Consider the following 18,978-nt stretch of genomic DNA (forward strand, 5'->3'; position numbering starts at 1 on the left):
GAAAAAAGCCTAATAAATATTGCAATATTTAGGTGAAGAAGCATCTAAACTTCTTCTTAGTACTTATAGCTATTTTGATGGTTGACCTTCCCATTAGGAGGACTTCGAAGAAGTGCAAGCTCAACTAAATGCACCTCATCGCAAGTTCCTGAAACACACAACTACCCATTGGCTTACCCTTGGACCTGCAGCAAACAGACTACTGGAACAGTGGAATGCTCTTCAGTATTATTTTTTTTAAACATGTGCCTTTAAAAAAGAATTCAGCTATGCAATGCAGGTCATATAAAGCTGTTGCAAATATTTTAAAAAGAGCTTCTATAAAAGCTGAGCTGCATTTTATCTTTTCATCTGCTGATTTGTTTATGCAGTTCACGAAACACTTTCAATGCCAAGCACCTATGATACATGAATTGTACCAAGAAATAGAGACCATTGTTCAGACTTTAATGGCTTGGGTTATAAAAGCCTCTGTCATAAAGTGAGTTGATTTTTTAAACGTAGACACAGATGAACTGTTTGCAATTGGTAACAGACTACCTTTTGAAGATCTCGTTGTTAGTGGAGAGGTGACAGATGAACTGTCAAAACTGAAAGAAAATGAAAAGGTTATGTTTTTAAGAGCTGTTAAAAAAGCATTGTGTGACTGCATGCAAGTATGTAATAGAAAAAAGTTGCATATCAAACGGGTTACTGAAAAGTTTTAAATTTTTGGATCCAAAAGAGAGAAGTAAATCTAGAAGCTGTAAGGATTTGATAAAGGTTGCCAAAATCATGCCTTTTAATGTTCCACTCGATAAGTTGCAAGATGAATGGAAACTTTTGCAGCTGGAAAAAGATGATGAAGCATCCAAAAACAAAACCATTGATATCTACTGGCAGCAGCACATTTCAAAAAAGGACTTAACTTTCAATGATCTAATGTTTCTAAGATGATAAAAGCTTCACTTGCATTATCACATGGTAATGCTGACATTGAAAGACTTTTCTATTTCAAAGCACCTTTTTGGTGAAAATAAGACAGCAAGGACTGAAAGATTTTTAAACAGCATACTTATAGTTAAAGATGCTGTAAAAGAATATCCTCATTTGCTTTCTTTACCAATTGGTCCAGAAATAATTAAATATGCACAACAAGCACACGTAAATTACACAACATACATACAAATACAAAAGTGACGACCAGCAACAGGCTCTGGGCCCAGCTAGACTGGTCCTGGTCAATTTACAAGCCCCAGTGAAGATCAACGGCCCCTCTTAAAACTATCTATTCCCTTGCTGATTACCACCTCTTCTGGTAAGCTGTTCCAAGGTTCCACTACCCTGCTAAAATATTTTTTCCTAATATCCATGTTAGCCTGAGATTTAAATAGCTTAAAACAATGACCCCTTGTCCTGTTTTCAGTGCTAAACTTCAGCCCCGTAACATCTTTCATTTTAATAAATTTAAACAACTGAATCATGTCCCCTCGGTCTCTTCTTTGCTCAAGACTGTACATTTTTAGCCTTGTAAGCCTGGAATCATAATCTAAGTGGGAAAGTCCATTTATTAGCCTTGTAGCCCGCCTTTGAACCCTTTCCAATACATTAATATCTTTCTTAAGATAAGGAGACTAAAACTGAACAGCATACCCAAATGGGGTCTTACCAAACTTCTATATAAGGGCAGAAGAACTTCTTTAGATTTGTTTGAAATAGATCTATTGATAAACCCAAGCATCTTATTGGCTTTGTTACTAGCAATGCTGCACTGTTGGCTAAACTTTAAATCCTGACTTATGAGGACCCCCAGATCAGTAACTTTGACTGCCTGACTAATGACTGAACCTTGCAAATAATAACTTGTACACTTATTTCCATGCCCTAAATGTAGCACTTGACATTTCCCAACATTAACAGCCATACCCCATTTATCAGCCCACTCCGTAATATGATCTAGATCCTCTTGCAGCTGATTTGCTTGTTCTTCATTTTCTACAGTCCCCATGACTTTGACATTATCAGCAAAGCAATTCATGTTATGTTCCCAGAAATATTTTTGTGAATATCGTTCATAAAGACATACATGGATGAATGTAAAAGGAAAAAGGATTTGGAATTGAAATAGAAGCAAAAAGAAGAGCAAAAAAAAAAAAGGATTGTGAAGAAGAAAATGGAAAGAATTAAAACATATATTGAAAGTGAAACTGTAGAAATCTTTACAAAAAGCATATAGGGCTATTTTGGTAAAAGTCAGTAAAAAGGGATAATCCTTTTCTGTTTTTTGAGTTCTTAACAAATTGCTTTTGTTCACCTTTTAGTTACTTTTTTGTCACCTTTTAGTCACCTTTGTTTTCAAATTTGTCACCTTTCTCACTTTTTTCAAAGGCCATCAGCAGTCCTCGGCCTGTGGAAATCATGCTAAAAACTGAGAAAATTCAGGTTTTTATTTAGGTCAAATACTAATGGAAAGGGATAACAAAGGTGTGACATTTCAAGGCCCGTCTTGCACAAAATTTGTTTTTGGAAAAAAGTGCTTTTGTGATAAAGTTTTGTTAGAACTCCAAAGAGGCAAGGACAGTGCATCAAGAAATTTAAAATAATAATAATAATAAAAATAGGGCAGAGTGCAGCTACCTCTTAAAAATGACTGGGGGAAACAATAGAAATGGATTTCATGGAAAAAATTAATCCCTCAGTTGGCTAAAAGGGGAGGATTGGTTATTACATAGTTGTAGCTATTTATGCTTCATCTCTGTTGTATGGGACTCCTCAGTGTGGGGATGTTGTTGGTATTTGGCCTGTCCTAGTTCATCCAATGCAGGATCATGTTACTTTATCAGCTAAGTTTGGGTACTTATTAGAGATGAGACAGGCTCAGCCCGGGCTCGGGCTCTAGAACCGAAAATAGGTTTCAGGCTCGGGCTCAAGCCGATATTCAATCGCCAATCTCCATACAAATTCAAAGCAAATAAACATTTTCCTACTATGAGAAAATGAAAGGAACATTTAAATCAGTTCAATTAATGTCAAATTACCCCCCCCCCCCTAAAAAAACAACTAAATAAATGAATGAACGCTCATTCATAGTGTTTTTTTTTTTTCGATTACTATTGCAATATGTCATACATTAATGCATTTGAAGTGGAGCATTTTAAGAAAATTTAGGAACTTCTCTCTGTTAATGAAGAACATTTGATGTAAAATTTTTCATTAACAGAAAGATCTTGTCAGACTGTAGAAGGCTCAGTTTTTGATACAAGAAAGTTTCCTACGGGCTCGGATTTTGGTCCGAGACAATATCACTCAGGCTCGGTTACAAACTTTCGGGCTCGGGCTCTCAAAAATGAGCCTGAACTCGTCTCTAGTACTTATCCGTTATAGGTATGTGTCATTTGGCGGATTGTTAATCTTTGCAATTTTTTCTTTTATTCAAGTACCACCATGTTTGGTCAAAGGATGGTGGTACAATATAGAAACTACTGGTCTGGTGATAAAATGGCTTGTTTTATCTTTTTAATGCACTTTCAAAGAAACCAAGTAATAGAGCAAGACGAAAGACTAGTCCATTGAAATGAAAAATAATTTGCCAAATAATGAAATTAAGCCATTCAAGTGTAAAATAATCGACTACAATTAAACTCGGTGCTCAACTAAACCCAATGTCTGCTATGCCCATCTTGGTTTTTGTGACCAAGGTAAAATAATCAACCAAACTAAAAAGCAAGCCATTAACAGTGAAAAGTTCAAATAAAATGCTCCACCAACTGAATAAAAAACAAATGTTCCATCAAAATGTTAAATAATTTACCAAATAACTATATTGAGTCATTAATCAACATTAAAAGAGCAAACATGCCAGAGATGGATTTTTTTTTTTTTGGGGGGGGGGGCATGCTGAAGAATGAATCCCTCCTCCCAAATGAACCTATGAAATTTCTGAAATTGCCTGAGTATCAATAAAAACTACCAAATCAGCCAGAACTAAGGCACCTAATAGGCCAAAAGCATTACAAACTAACACACAATAAATGAAAAGAAGTAGTATTTCCAATACTTAATAATCAAAAATAATTAATGAATTGAAAAGACTGCTGAAATCCTTTATTTTATTGATAAAGTGTTTGAACACAATGGGAATGGATACTATTTGCAACGGTTTAGGGGGGAGGGGTCATGACCACCTCCCTTTGTATTTGCCACTTTACCATGCCTACCTATAATTGAAAAGTACCCACTCTAAGTTTGCATTGCCATAAAATACATTACTTGATCTTAAATAATTAATTCATAGCTTGCTTTCATGATCACAGTGAAATATCTTTAAATTAAGAAATCTATATTGCACAATTCCTCGTAAACCAAATAGTTTCTCAGAAATAAATTCAATTTTTCTGTCATGACATTCCTATTTTCTGCATTTAAAAAAAGATCTGAATTTTCTAGCCAATTAAGTTAATAACAATATCTCACTTTTACTCTTAAATTTAAAGCATTTAAGTACACAATTTAACTATTTTATTAAAAGTATGGCTCAACCTGCACAAACATAGGTTTTCTGCAAAATGTGATCTCATAATTTATTTGTATGTTTTTGTACATAGTTCTTCTGAATGAATGCCATCTATGTTAGACTATTTTATCTATGTTATTTGAACTTATGTGTGTTATGAACTACGCAGTTCTAACCTTACTTTGGCACATTTAATTCTACAAAAATTTTGTTGATGCTACCAGAGTCGTTATGAGTAAAAGTATGTGTGAGAGGAGCTGCAAAAAATTTCAGCACAGTTCATATGACGTTGCTCTAGTGCGCTGTGATTTTGTGTATCTGAGCTATTGCTGGCTCACAGGGCCGGATTTAGGGGAGGGCAGGCGGGGCTACTGCCCAGGGCCTCCACAACAAAGGGCTCCCACAATAAAATTTTAACAAAGTATCCTAACTTTCACGGGTCGAAAATATCGGATATATACATATATATCAAATTATTCGGATATATATCAAAGTATAGGATATTTTTGAAAATATGATCTTTTGGAACCCTGATTAGGGGCCTCCACACTTCCATATCCGGCCCTGCTGGCAAATTATATTTTTGTTGATTTATGTGACATTGTGTTTGTTTTCAGCAACTTTTAAAATAGATGTTTACATAGTACAGAATAATAAATAAAACATTATATTATAAGTTGAGCCCAATTCTAACTGGACTTTCTCTTGGAAAAATACTTCTAGTTACGTTTTTAAAGCTTTTTTTTTCTACTGAAAACATTTAATGGAAGTACAACTGATATGTTAGTGCTAGAAAAGGGCTTATTTTTATGAAATATCATGCTCAGTTCTTATTCTTATGCAACATTCACCCAATAATCTCAAGTACCACCTGCTGCTTGACAATTAGATGTAATAGAAATTCATATGTGATGCAGGAGTGCAGCAATGGAGAAATTTGATGGTTTAAACTGCCTTAAAACCTTTAGTTTTAAGTCACAATGCAAATCCTTGAATAATATTGTAATATTTCAGTTACTGAATTTTAACAGTAACTGAAATTTACTTGCAAGGACTGTTATGACTAAACTTGCAAGCTGGACAATATTCTGGCTATACTAGTGGTATGGTGAATTGTGAAAATATCACCAAATATCATTTAAAAAAAGTTCTCTCTGCGTAATGTATCACCATTAAAAGTAAAAGTCCAAAGAGCGAGTATTCATATTAAAGCACGCCGTCTCAATTTGACATAATCGGGTTAATTTGAAAGTTTACAAAGGAGGGGCAGTCGTAACTGCGTAACAATTTGACTCTCTTCTTGGCTCTGTATAAATGCCAAAAAAGCATACAATATTTTAGATCTTTTATTTCCAAAAAATTAAATAAATGAATTAATAATGATTATAATTAAAAATAAATAAGCTAATATGTAAAGAGGAAAATAGTAAGAAAACTCTCAGATAAAAGATTAATCAGAGATTCTCTTCAAAACTTTAAACATGAAGTCATTGGGGGAAAAATCTGTTGCTAAAGGAGGTGGCAGTCCTGCATAATATAGACAAACGCGCAAACAGCATTCTCAGAAAATGTTTGGCTCTGCAGAAATTTTTTTATAACTGCTAACGTTAATTTAAAAACAAAAAGAAATAAATAAAAGAAAAACGTAAATTTTTTTAAACAAATCCCATATTTTATTTGTTTCTTCCGACTCTTATGCAAAATTAATCTAAAAAATAATGATTTCTTCTTGAAATCGTGATAAAGGAGACTTTTTCTACCATGACTGTATAGTTTTTTATTTTACACAGCCTGAATTGCGTGAGAGGAAAAATCAAGCTACATAAAATAAACAACTTTACAGATTACAGCACGTTCTCTATTGGTGAATCCTGCTGTAAATTGAGTTTCAGAGCGTAGGTCATGACTGAGAGAGAGAAAAAAAAAGTACTGATCAGTCCGCGGCAGCGTATAATCCGCACCTCATTAATTTCAAACTTTTTTAACAGATAATATGCAGGAAAATACAGTATTTATTTTTGCAGAAATACTTAATTCAAAACAAATAGTAGTTTTTGTTGATTTGTTTGCAAAATCAAATATCTTCATAAAATTTTGATTGATTGATATTGGGTAAAAAATAATTGTCAAGGCAGTTTTCTTCAGTTGCTGAAAAGTAAGCATAAACTATATGTCAATGCAAAAGAATTTAATTTTTTTCCTCGCCTTTTTCATATTTTGATATAAGTTAAGGTTGACTTACGCAAAATTATTATTTGCAGAAAATTTTCCAGTTAGGATTTGTGTTTGCAAAAAGCATTTCATTTTATCTAAGTCTGGTGGTGGCTATTCATAGAAGCTTTATTGTATCACTAGTGGTACCCACGCGGCTTTGCCTGTAATAGAAAAATTAAAAGATCTTTTTGTTCGCCTGTGTATTTACAAATAATGTATGGTGAATTTTCTCACCAATTGGCTTGTACCCATGTTACGGTTCCACGTTATGATAATTTCGTATCTCGCCAATTGGCTTGTGTCCATGTTACGGTTCCAAGTTATGATAATTTCGTAATTTACTCGTCCATCCTATGACATTTTTATTCTTAAAATTGGAATAGAAAAAGAACCACATTGAAATTTCGAAAAATCGCTTTGAGGTGCACACCCCCATGCTACAAACTAACTTTGTGCAAAATTTCATGAAAATCGGCCGAACGGTCTAGGCGCTATGCGCGTCAGAGATCCTGACAGACAGAGACTTTCAGCTTTATTATTAGTAAAGATTATCTTCAACCTTGATTTATAGTTTGAATGACAAAGCCTACTCAGCACTTAAACGATACAGAAATGAAAATATAAAATCATTACCAAACCTATCTGTAGTTCAAATAATTATGTTTAATATGAGGTGCTCAAGTAATCTCCAGTACTTAAGGAATTGAAGTAAATATAATATTTTAATAGCTACACTGAAAAAGCTTCATTTTTAAGAAAGTGCCTCTTGGCTGCATTTTAAAAACAGTGATACTTGGGATTATTTAGTATTTTTAAAGTTAACATATTGTCGCCTCAGAGCAATAGTAAGATATCTTAGCGTTATTTCTGGGATTAGATTACTATTGCTCTGAGGCGACGATATTCGACACTAAAAATGATTGTTTATATTTTTGAAAAGCAAAATGAGTGGTAACAGCATTAACTGAATGCTCCATGTTTTTACAACTAAAACAATATATTATTGATGAAATAAGTGTGCCAGGAACTGATGTACAAGTGCCAATATTTTGTGGAATGTATAAATGATTAAAGAGTGAATAAAGATTTACATAACTCTTAGATATGTTCTAAAATTATTTGATAAGTTCTTGATCCTTTAAGATAAAAAGACTCCACTGTGTATGACAAATTATGCAAACAACCTTTGTTCGAAAAATGCAACTACAAGAAAATTGATTAGATATGAAGTGAAATTCTGCAAATAAAGAGTAACAAAACTGGTAAAATGATACATGTTTTTATTTCAAGAGTTTTATTATGTACATTTTTCGTTCTCTAAATTTTGGCCTATTAGCATCAAATATAGTGCAAATGACTATAACAAAATACTTATCTTATAGGTAGAGTGAATATCCGATTTTGAATACCCAATAAAGTGTAACAAAATATTTTTTCTATATATCAAATCAGCTTTGGTAGAAGAAATTGCATAACTATTTACATGATTACAGTAAAATTTATACTGATCCCACTGACTTATTACATTACTTTTAATTATGTACTATTCAATAGGTGGTAAATACCATGATGAAAAATAAAACTTTTGCACGATTTTCATTGGGCAAAATTACTTACAAGATTTGCTAATCATAGATAGGCTCAAATTCCTGATCTACTGCATGTCTAATATTTTCTTCTGCCGTTTCTGTGTCCATTGTGTTTTGTTCTTCAGATTCCACTGGAAATTCGGGGATCGTTTCTGGCACGGAGGGACCATCGTCGGGATTTGGAGGGGTTTTTTCTTCAACTTTTGGCTCTGGATTCAGCATTTCTTTCACTGCCTCTGGAATGTCATTAGGATCTTCCACATCTGGGGTATTTTCCTTGTCCTGAGGAAAAGGTTCCTTCTTATACCATTCTTCAATTTGAACTAATTCTTGTTCGGTGTTTGTACGATATTCCTCTAGAAGTTCTGGAAAGTATGTAATTAAATGTCAAACTTTTGAGAGAAAAACACAAAGGAAATATTTTGGGGGAATGATCTGTTCCCTTAATTTTTCCTTTTAGATGGATCTCCATCTTTTTAATTTGTTGTTAGAGTGAAAAATAATCTACTTTGGCCTTCTTCAAATATTTTAATTTTTACTGCAATACTCTGAACTAGAAGGGATTTGAATGTTATAAGTGTTTTTGATGTTGTTTCAGTTAAAATGTTAATATGTAATTGTTGCAAATGACACTAAATTTAGTAATTTTCCTTAAATGCGTACAAGTTATTTTTAAAATGTTCAATTTGAATTCTGACCTAAATTAGTGAATATTGTTACAATTAATACTTTTAAGAATTTACAGAAATGTATTTTAACTTCTGTCCTTTGAAAATTTTTCTTTTCTTTCCTTTTAATGTAAAATATTAACTGCTGCTTGAAGCCAATTTTAATAAATAAAATGCTTTAAAATGTTACAAGAGCTATATATTTTTTTTAATAGAAAAATCTTTTTTGCTTTGAAGAACAATCAACTAATATTATAACTGCAAAGGATTTTATAATACAAAAAGGAAATAAAAAGTTAATCTAGTTTCTTGAATAACATTAATTTGTTCATCAGATTAAAAATACAGTAGAACCTCTCAATAAGGGACACTAAGGGGAGCAGAAATTTTTTCCCTTAAATGGAGGTGTCCCTTATTGGATGAATTGATGTATGCCGTGTGCTTAGTAGTATAATATCACAATAAACAATAACTATAAACACTTATGATTAAATACTGAAAATATTTCATATATGCTAAATAAAATTCACAATCATTCAAATTTCTAAGTTTATATTATTTTATTAATAAAAATTTAATCAAAAATTTTGTAATGATAAAGTTTTGTAGCATACATAAATAATTTTGAAGTAATTCATTATATATATTTGATTTACATTATGTAATTTACAATGTAATACTAAGTGAATTATGATTAATATTTAAATTTTAAGTTTAATATACAAATCTAATTAGTTGTTGTGCACTCTGCATTGGCTTTGAACCTACTTGAATAAGTTGTTGAGAGGACAAATCATGCATGTCAATTTCAACAAGTTTTTATACAATACATTACTGGTTTCCTGCACATATGTGTATGTCAAACTTACCTCATATAATTTTTAGAGGAATAGTGACACTTTAGTTCCAGTAAATTCATTATTTCTTATGCGCTTATACATTATTTGTTGAGCTTTGTGACTGTCCCTTAAACAGAGTGTCCCTTAATTAGAGGTAAATACACGGAAGTCCCTATTCAAAGGGACTGGGACCAGAAAAAATGTCCCTTAAATAGAGGTGTCCCTCGATAGAGGTTCTACTGTACTGATTTTAGCTTAGCTGTAACATTTTAGGACGTTCCTCTAGTACTACTGATTTGGTTTGATTGGGAATAGTTGCATCATAATATTTGGTTGATGGATACATACCTAATGCCTTTGCTTTACTTTCTTCCAAGCATTTTTTACTTTTACTATCAAGGACAGCTGGTAGGTAACATATGTGAGGCTTTGCTTTGGTTGTTATATAGTTGAGCATATTTTTATAACTTTTTTGCCAAACCTCATACTGTTTAAAAAAAATATATATAAATAAAACACAATACATGTGAATACATAAAAAGATGTTACAATAAAATTCTTGATTGTAACTAGTTTGCATTTTTATGCATAGCCATTTATTGTTAAAACTCTGTTATTAAACAGTTTACGTTTAGATACTAAATCTTGCATGCATTAGTATTATCCGGATTGCCGCTCTTAAAAAAACCCATGTGTTATTTTTTTGAAGTTTTCAATATCAACATTTGGCCAACAATAACCAAGCCGGAGACAGATGTCATCTCATTGGAGCTGAGAGTGCCAACGAACTGGTAGGTATAATAATTTTAGCACACCAGCGAGAGTCCGCAGCAATAACGAAATAAATTTTCGGTCCCGATTTAACTTCCATTACACTGCTTGACTTCCATTACAATGGAAAAAAACTTCGAGTTCCCTTCATGTTTGTTGTAATGTGTTGGTTTCACTATATAGTATAATAATACATATTTTGAAATTTAATCATCTGCACCTGCAACTTAACTAATTAACATTTTTACCATCAAGAGTATTGAAAATACCGGTATATTACTTCAGTAATGCCTGTATTACGAAATTGAAAAATAACTCGAAATACCGGTATTTCAACCACTAATTGTGGCAGAAGGAGGCTAAAGGGGTATTTGCGCAATCACTTGAAAGCACTCAGCCAGAAATGCAGATTTTTGCCATTTTTGTGGAGCAATTGGCAACCTTGTGTTTATCAGATATATTATGGGGCATCGTAACTATGTTCTCATATACTAATGCACTACCACTCCCTAGTCATTGTGTAAAATATTACCAAGTAACAGAGGTGTATTACAAATGAAGGTCATCTGTAAAGCTATGATTTAAAAAGTTATGCACAGCATGAGTTCTTTAAACAGAACTTTTGTGGAATATTCATTATTTTTTGTCAACATATTAAAGCTCAATTTTCTAATAAGCCTGAGTTGGGCACTGACAGAATACTGTTTAAATGAATTATAAAACACAGGTACTTGCGGATATTTAAAAGTAAAAACTAAATTTTTTTTGTTATTGATGCAATTGAATTAGGAATAGCATTGTAAAAGAAATATTTTCCCTCAAGTTTTGATCAATCGGGGAAGCAGTTATTCAGTTGAAGAGGTTGCTTGAAAAGATTTCACTTTATACTATATACTTCGTGCTACATAAAAATTCAACATGAATCTATAGTACTTATTAAGAAAAATTGCATACAGTTTCAGCAACTAAATCCCCCCCCCCAAAAAAAAATCAATGAAAGGTTTAAAGATTAACAAACACGATTACTCACCACTTCGGCAATTTCTAGTTTCTTTTCCAAGCAACGCAACTCACATTGCTTTTCTTTCCTATTGTGGAAAAGTTCTTCTTTTTCTTTCTTCATTTGTTCTTTCTCTACTTCAGCTGCAGCTTCTACCTTTTGCTCTTTTTCAATTTTTTTTAAAACCTATGTGTGTAGAAAATGAAATTTACAATAATTAACTTTGAATTGTAACAAAAAAAAAACTGAAAGAGAGAAAGAAGTTACAAGTATGAAAAAAGTTATACAGTAAAGCACCGTTTATGTGTTTTTGAAGGGACTGTATGAAAAAAGCGTACAAATAAAAAAAACGTATACAGTAAAAACTGTGAAGTTGAGCACCCTTGGAAGTTGACCACCTGTCTAAGTTTACCTCCTTTTTCAGGCACGGAAACAGCCCTTATCATATAAATCAACCTCTGTAAGTTGCCCACCTGTTTAAGTTGACCACTAAAGTAGCGCACCGCAAGTGGTCAACTTACACGGGTTTCACTGTAATAGGTATAAGTTAATATGCATTAGACTCTGCAGGGACAAATTTAAAAAACGTATAATTGATAAAAATACGTATAAAAGAGAACTGTATAAACGGTGCTTCACTGTTAGTGTAAAATACACTTTTTAATGTAAATTTATATTCAAATGAATTCTGAATTTTGAAAAATACAAAAACTACAAGTTACAAACAAGAAACACAATAAATTACTAGACTTTTAAATTCCATGTGAGAAGGTGAGATTCCTACTAAAGTTTTTCCTTGAAAACTCTAGGTGTGAGACTTCTGCCCCTAAAAAAAAATTTAAAAACAAAAGAAAGAAAAAAATGCAAAAAGTTGAATTCCTCTTATTTTGACTTATGTGGAAACTTACTGATATTATTAAAGCCATTTTTCGTGCGTGAAATATCGTAGATATTGTTATCGATGACGGATTATATTCATCTCTTAAGTGGAAACCCTATTTAATAAAAAGATTCTTTTTTTAAACTACTTTCTCCCTTTTTTTTTACCAACACCTATAAAGTGAAATTATTGCTTAACGTACTTTACAGTTCCCTCTCACTATACTGCCCTTGTAAGGATCAGGCGACAATAAAAACCGCAATAAGTCTAAAGCTGCAATATAAACCCAGATTGTGAAAAAATCTGATCTATGATTGATTCATTGAACGTACATATAAATGATGTGTATGCTCAGAAAAACAAATAATTTATCATCATATTAAGTCTAGTTTCTTACAGAAAAATTAGCTTACTATTATTCTTTAAGGTAAGAAAATAAACAAAAATATTTCTTTTGTCTTTTAATGAAATAAGAATCTAAAACTGCTGTTGAAACAAGAGCAAATGTAGATGAAAATAGAAAACAGTAATTTTGTATATTTATAAAAAAAGAGAATAAACGACTGTTTCAGGGAAATGCAAAATGTTTACTTCAGTGCTTTCAAATTTAAAACAGAGATTCTATTTACTTTTAATTTTTTGGTAGACAACGAAACAGCATGATGAATCCAAATGAGCAATATAACAAGGTGCAATGTAATGCTAATATTTTCATTGATAGGTGATTGTTTAAAAAAAAAAAAAAAAAAAGAGTGAACTTTTATGGGTCAGATTTAGATTTTTTGAGGGTTTAAGTGAAAAGTAGTTCAGCAACTCTGTGAAGGAACATGCACAATGCACAACATTTCCTTGTTCTTCCCTTTAAGGAAGAGTATAGAAGGAAGCAACTATTGCTAAATTATCCAAGAAAAACTTAATTTTCTTATCAAAAAATGAACTGTTCATTCACAGAGATGTGTTCACCCCCAATAAGACAACCCTAAATTTATGACATTTAGTTTACCTGCTCTTTTCTTTTCTTTTCTTCATTTTGAAACTTTTGTAAAGTTCCCAGGACCAATCCCATCATTCTACGATTCCTAAAATTATATAAATTTATGATTAATAGAAGTCCAGAAGAATGAAGAGCAATACAGGTCTTAAAACATCAGTAATTTTTTTTTACTGAACTGAACGTGTTACCTGGCAGTTACTTTTGAATTTATATTCTGTTCATGAATGACATCTCTGCGGCTTTTGACATCCTTTGCAGCGGCAACGACGGTCGATTGGATGGAGGGCTACAAGCAAGAGAAAAGGTTAAAAAACAAATTTGCAATGTTCCAAAAATCAGAAATAGCAAAAGCCATGATTTTTGCTGCATATGAAAATAAGAAATATTGACAAGGCTGAAAATTTCCAAATATAGAAAGGGGGTGTCCCAATTTAGTTTTTAAATAAAAGGATTGAATGCAGCACTTCATACAAAAATAAATCTTTTCAAATAGCGTTGAAAAGAGAAGTTCATTAACCCTAAATAATTGCGTATTGGTCTATTCTCCGCCCGTTGTCATATTTCCCTCTATCCCATCACCCATTATATTGATAATGGGGCCCATCTATGTAGCTGACCTTGACTCTCCAACCCTCACAAAATTTCTTTCAGTATTTTAAGTTTGCATAGCTTTCGGAATTGCGAGTCAGCCATTTAGATTAATAGTGTGACAACCTAGTCAGCTCCCGGACAGTTATTTTTTTACAGCGTATGCTACAAAAATTGTTCTTCATTACATACTTATGTATAATAAATAGTATCTATTCTGTTAGCTGATGCAAACACTCAAATAAGTCATTCAAAATTCTTTTCCCCCTTACAGATCACTAGGGTGGCAAAAAAACTGAAAGGTGAGCATTAACTTAACATAAAGAGATGCGACTATACCCGGGTTAACACACAAAAAATAAGAATTGAAATTATCTTTTAAAGAAATAATATTATAAGAAATTTATTTACAGATTAAATTTTCATCAATACATAACGAGTATCAGTTTCCTCTTAAAAAAAAGTTACCTCAACTTCCCAAATTTAGCTCATTTACTGATTATTTAGTCTTTTATTTTCTTTTATCTCCATCTGATTCCAATTTTTTTAAAGACGGAGATCCGTCAAAAGGATGTAAATGATCACTCCTGTCAAAGCTGTCGTCTTACTTTTTTCTTGAGTCCTCCATCTTCATCCGGACTTTCATACTCTTCGGGAGTTGGTTCTCGCTCCTGTGGTTTTCTAAGAAAGTATAACAATAAAAAACCAAGTTGACACATGTTGACAAAGAGTTGATGACAAGATTCCTTAACATTTTCAAAAACATTTCCCTGCTTATTAAAAGTAAATAAAAAAAAAACACCAGGTCAATACTTTACGTAAAACATGAACCACAGCATTCATACATAGTTCTTGCTAAACCATCTGACTTTTCACTCCAGGATCGACTGTACCTACTACTATTTGCGGTTTAACCAGTTGGATGGGAGCCTGAAGACGGTTCTGATTTTTTGATCCAGACCAGAAACCAAGCAATCCCTGCTCCAGCACCCCCAGAGATATCGTTTCACTTGAAGGACTTGGTGACCACAAACTTTTTTACATCCCCCCAGTCACCATTAATAAAGATGGTAGGTCTTCGACCGGCTAGAATCGAACCTGGGACCCTCCGGTCACAAGTCTGATGTCATATCGATCAGGTCATTGCAGCCCTTAAATCATATGACTGCAGGCAGCTTATAAGTCCAGACTTTATGGACAAGATCATGTTTTTTTTTTTTTTTTAATTTCAAAAAAAGGAAAAAAAAAAAAAAAATCAGCATTAAATCCAGAACTTTTAACTAAGGTCCTGTTTTCATTAATTGGTAAAGTTGCGTAAATGCACCATTTCATATTTTTGTATAGTAAGTTCAAAAATAACAAAATGTAGGTTTTCATAATTTTTGAAAGATTTGCAACATAAAATATGAGTCATATTTTTAAAGTAAGCAATATTTTGAAATTAAAATAAAACAAGTACAGGTAGAGCAAAGAAATTTATTGCACAAAAATCTACCACCTTTACGCTATTTTTCAACATTGCTCCCGTGATTATCCAAGTATTTGTCACAGCGTTGGTACGGGTTTTTGTAAAGCTATTCGTAGAACGTTGCCGCCTGTGTAGTCAACCATGCGGTAACATGTTCTCTGAGCTCATCATTGTGGCAACAACTGCCAAGGAAAGACTTCAGATGTTGAAACCAATGAAAGTTGCTGCGAGCGAGGGACGTTCAGTCCGGAGGATGCTCAAGAACGTCTCAGCCAAAGCCTAGTAAGAGTCCTCATGGTTGACTACATAGGCCGCGCCTTTCTTTGAATAGGCATACAAAATCCTGTATGACAAACGCTTGGAAAATCACTTGGAATCACAGGGGCAATGTCGAAAAACTGCATAAAGGTGGTAGATTTTTGTCCAATAAATTTCTTTGATCTATTTCTTCTTTTATTTCAAAATGGTACTTTAAAAATATGCCTCATATATAAATAAAATTAGATAAGCTATTTAGATTTGAAACAAAAATTAAGGGGTTGGGAGAACCAGATCAATACACACTTATTGTCAATAGCAATAAATTGTCAAATAACAATAAATGTCAAGAAAATATAAAAGAAAAACAATTTTAATGTTTCATTATTAATAAACAAAATTAACAGTTTTATGAATTCTACTTTTTGCACATATTTATAAATTGCATTACCAACTAATTTTATGTATTATTAATATCTCTTATTTTCTTAGAATCATAGGAAAAATTTCAAATGAATATGAAAAGTTTTTAAGACATACTACATCAGTTAAATTAGATACACATAGTTTTTAAAGTGATTATTTCATAACCACCAACCTTTAAAAACATTAAACAAAAAAGATGTGAAATAGTCAATTGAGGAAAGTAAAAAAAAGTGTTGCACAGGGCAATTTGTGAGTGATACTAAGCAGTGCTTTAAGAAGAAAACAAAAGAGTAGTGGATGCAATCAGATTTCAAAGTGTATAAAAAAATCTTTCAGGCATGTTGTGCATCTATTAGAAAGAGTTATAAAAGGGTTAGATATTAACTTTCAGATTAAAAGACCCATTCTTCCAAGGAAAAAATAAAATATTTTCGAAAAGGTGTACATTTTTATGTTTAGTTAATTAGTAATCTGATACTGTGATCTGCTCATGGATTTTCAGTAGCGAAAAAAAAAATTCCCTTTTTCAAGAACATCCCTTTTCCTGACTTTTCCAGGAGCACTTTTATACGATACTGTAGAGTCAGCCACATTTATTAATGCAGAGAATATTAGTTAAAAAAAAAACTACTCTCCCTTTTAAATTATTTATCTGAAATTCATGAGCAAACAGTCATCTTATTATTTCTCCAACCATCCTCCAATGGTTATTTGCCAATGTATGATATTTTGAAATAATATATTGATACAAAATAATAGATACCTAATAATTATCTAGAGTATGTAGAAGCTTGATTGGTAAAAATAATAAAATCACTGCCAGCAAACAAATTAAGGGCTAAGAGTATTTCCTAGATATTTACCGGTAAAAACTCAACCCTGTCGCTATCGGGTGCAATAGGAGGTTTTACTTAGAAAAACTCAGTTTCCGGATTTGGTCCAGATGTCCTTTCATGCTCGGAAATTCACTAAGAGTAGTTTCTCATAAGATAGTATTTACATGAGGACCCCATGTGAACTCCTGAGCATTAAAAGACCTATGTACCAAATTTGGAGTCATCCAGCAAAAGCAGGATATTTGTAAGTAAAACCGAGCGCAAAACATTTGTCAGCTGCTCAAAAATTTCATTGACACTTTTGAATGCAGTTATAACAAATTGGCCATATTTTAAAAATTCTTACAGAATACATTATATCAGCCATTTTGTTTAGCTTTCATTAGACTAAAAACAAGCTTTAAATGAACCTTTAGACCAATCAAGTAATTACTCTAAATTTGCGGAAAGATTTTTTTTCCCCTGTAACAAATTTCAGTAATTGAAATTAAAAACCTAAATGTTACTTACATTTTTGCTCCTGCACGTTTTTATAACAGATTGCAAAGAAATTCAATAGGTTAAAATTCCTAAAAAATTTGATGGTGTGTAAAATAAATAAAAACTTCTTACATTGGAAACCTTGGCCTTTTCTTGTTAACAAACAATCCAGGCCGTCCAGCTGGAGCGCTGTAAAAAAAAAAATTGAAATACATAAATGCCTTTCAAAAAGCAAGCATAAATAAGTTTTAATTTTCAATAATTTGGTCAAAATCTAAATTTAGCGATCTATTTTATTTTTAAATGAAATCTTTTCTAGACGATACAGTGAAACCTGTGAAGTTGACCACTTGCGGTTCACTACTTTAGTGGTCAACTTACAGAGGCTGAGTTACGTGATATAGATCTAATTCTGTGCCTGAAAATAGCGGTCAACTACACAGGTTTTACTGTATTTGATAAGTAAAAAAAATGTTAATAATAATGCATTGTAACACAAAAAACTTGCACTTACGCGCTGGATTGCGGAAACGTACTATCCGGATCCCTACCAGTAATTCGCCGAATAGTTTGTTCCGTATTAAGCAACTCCTTTTTAGTAGTCTCAAATCTTTCCAGAAGCGATTGAAATGACACAGTATCTTGCTGCATCTTTAAACTATAATTAACACCGAGGTTGCACAAAAAAAAAATAGCGATGCAAAAGGTGAAGGGAAATGTCTGAAGAATTAATGAATGTCACAGTAAAGTTTCTAAATAAAATAACAGAAAATATTGGAAACTTTCACTCGCAGGCCATGAAAATACAGCAAAAACCACTCAAACGATACTCATTGCCAATAACAGTTTTGGAATTTATTTGCTGAACGTCTGCCGTAGCCTACGAGGATGCAACGGAACTGCGCGGTATGTTTGAATAGCAACCGATGTGACCAATGTGTCCGGATTCATGACTGGTTTTCCTTTCCTATTCCTATTCAGGTTGCGATCGACGAACCTCACCGGTCAACCGGTGAGTAACCAGTTACTAACCGCGGCGTTCTATGATCAACCGGTTACCATTCTAAGCAGTTCATTGGTTGACTGGAGCAAGTGATCATTAGCTGTCACGTGATTAACTAACCGGTCGCTCTCGGTCGTGCTCGTCGAACGCACTCTCAGAGTCACAATGACTACAACTGTATTTATTTCGAGGACTGCATACTAAGTGCCTTGCCTCCATTATTTTATTTACCGATAGATGGCAGCACCATCACCAGATCGAACAGTTAATGAGAATTTAGAACTAGTCCAGGAGCTAATAGCAACCTGGTGCTAGCACCCCCAGAGGTATCGTTTCACTTGGAGGACATTGAGACCACGAGCATATTTAACGTCGCCCAGTCCCCTTTAATGACGAACGGTGGGTCTTCCACCATCGAGGTTCGAGGTCAGGACGCTCCGGCCCTCAATCCGACACTCTTCGGATCGGGCTA

General features: G+C 32.9%; 1 protein-coding gene across 1 annotated transcript; it reads right to left on the reverse strand.

Annotated features, from left to right (window-relative positions):
• Positions 1-7,975: 7,975 nt before the first annotated feature.
• LOC129223747 (pinin-like) lies at positions 7,976-18,313 on the reverse strand. The gene is made up of 8 exons (XM_054858107.1): positions 18,018-18,313; positions 17,636-17,692; positions 14,644-14,716; positions 13,636-13,733; positions 13,457-13,532; positions 11,604-11,759; positions 10,151-10,289; positions 7,976-8,660 (listed from the first exon to the last, which is right to left on the reverse strand). The coding sequence occupies exons 1-8, from the start codon at positions 18,152-18,154 to the stop codon at positions 8,332-8,334; spliced, it is 1,065 nt and encodes a 354-aa protein (XP_054714082.1). The 5' UTR covers positions 18,155-18,313; the 3' UTR covers positions 7,976-8,331.
• Between the last annotated feature and the right edge of the window lie 665 nt (positions 18,314-18,978).

The sequence above is a fragment of the Uloborus diversus genome, chromosome 6 (assembly GCF_026930045.1).
Source record: "Uloborus diversus isolate 005 chromosome 6, Udiv.v.3.1, whole genome shotgun sequence".
In the NCBI taxonomy this organism is placed as follows: domain Eukaryota; kingdom Metazoa; phylum Arthropoda; class Arachnida; order Araneae; family Uloboridae; genus Uloborus; species Uloborus diversus.

What these genes read in the sequence shown, in the direction of transcription:
- LOC129223747 (XM_054858107.1), bottom strand. Translation starts at nt 18,154, where the DNA reads ATGCAGCAAGATACTGTGTCATTTCAATCGCTTCTGGAAAGATTTGAG. An exon ending in ACGTTTCCGCAATCCAGCGC is followed by an intron (nt 17,693 to 18,017) that starts GTAAGTGCAAGT and finishes TTTTTTTTACAG; the next exon opens with CGCTCCAGCTGGACGGCCTG. An exon ending in AAAAGAAAAGAAAAGAGCAG is followed by an intron (nt 11,760 to 13,456) that starts GTAAACTAAATG and finishes CTACACACATAG; the next exon opens with GTTTTAAAAAAAATTGAAAA.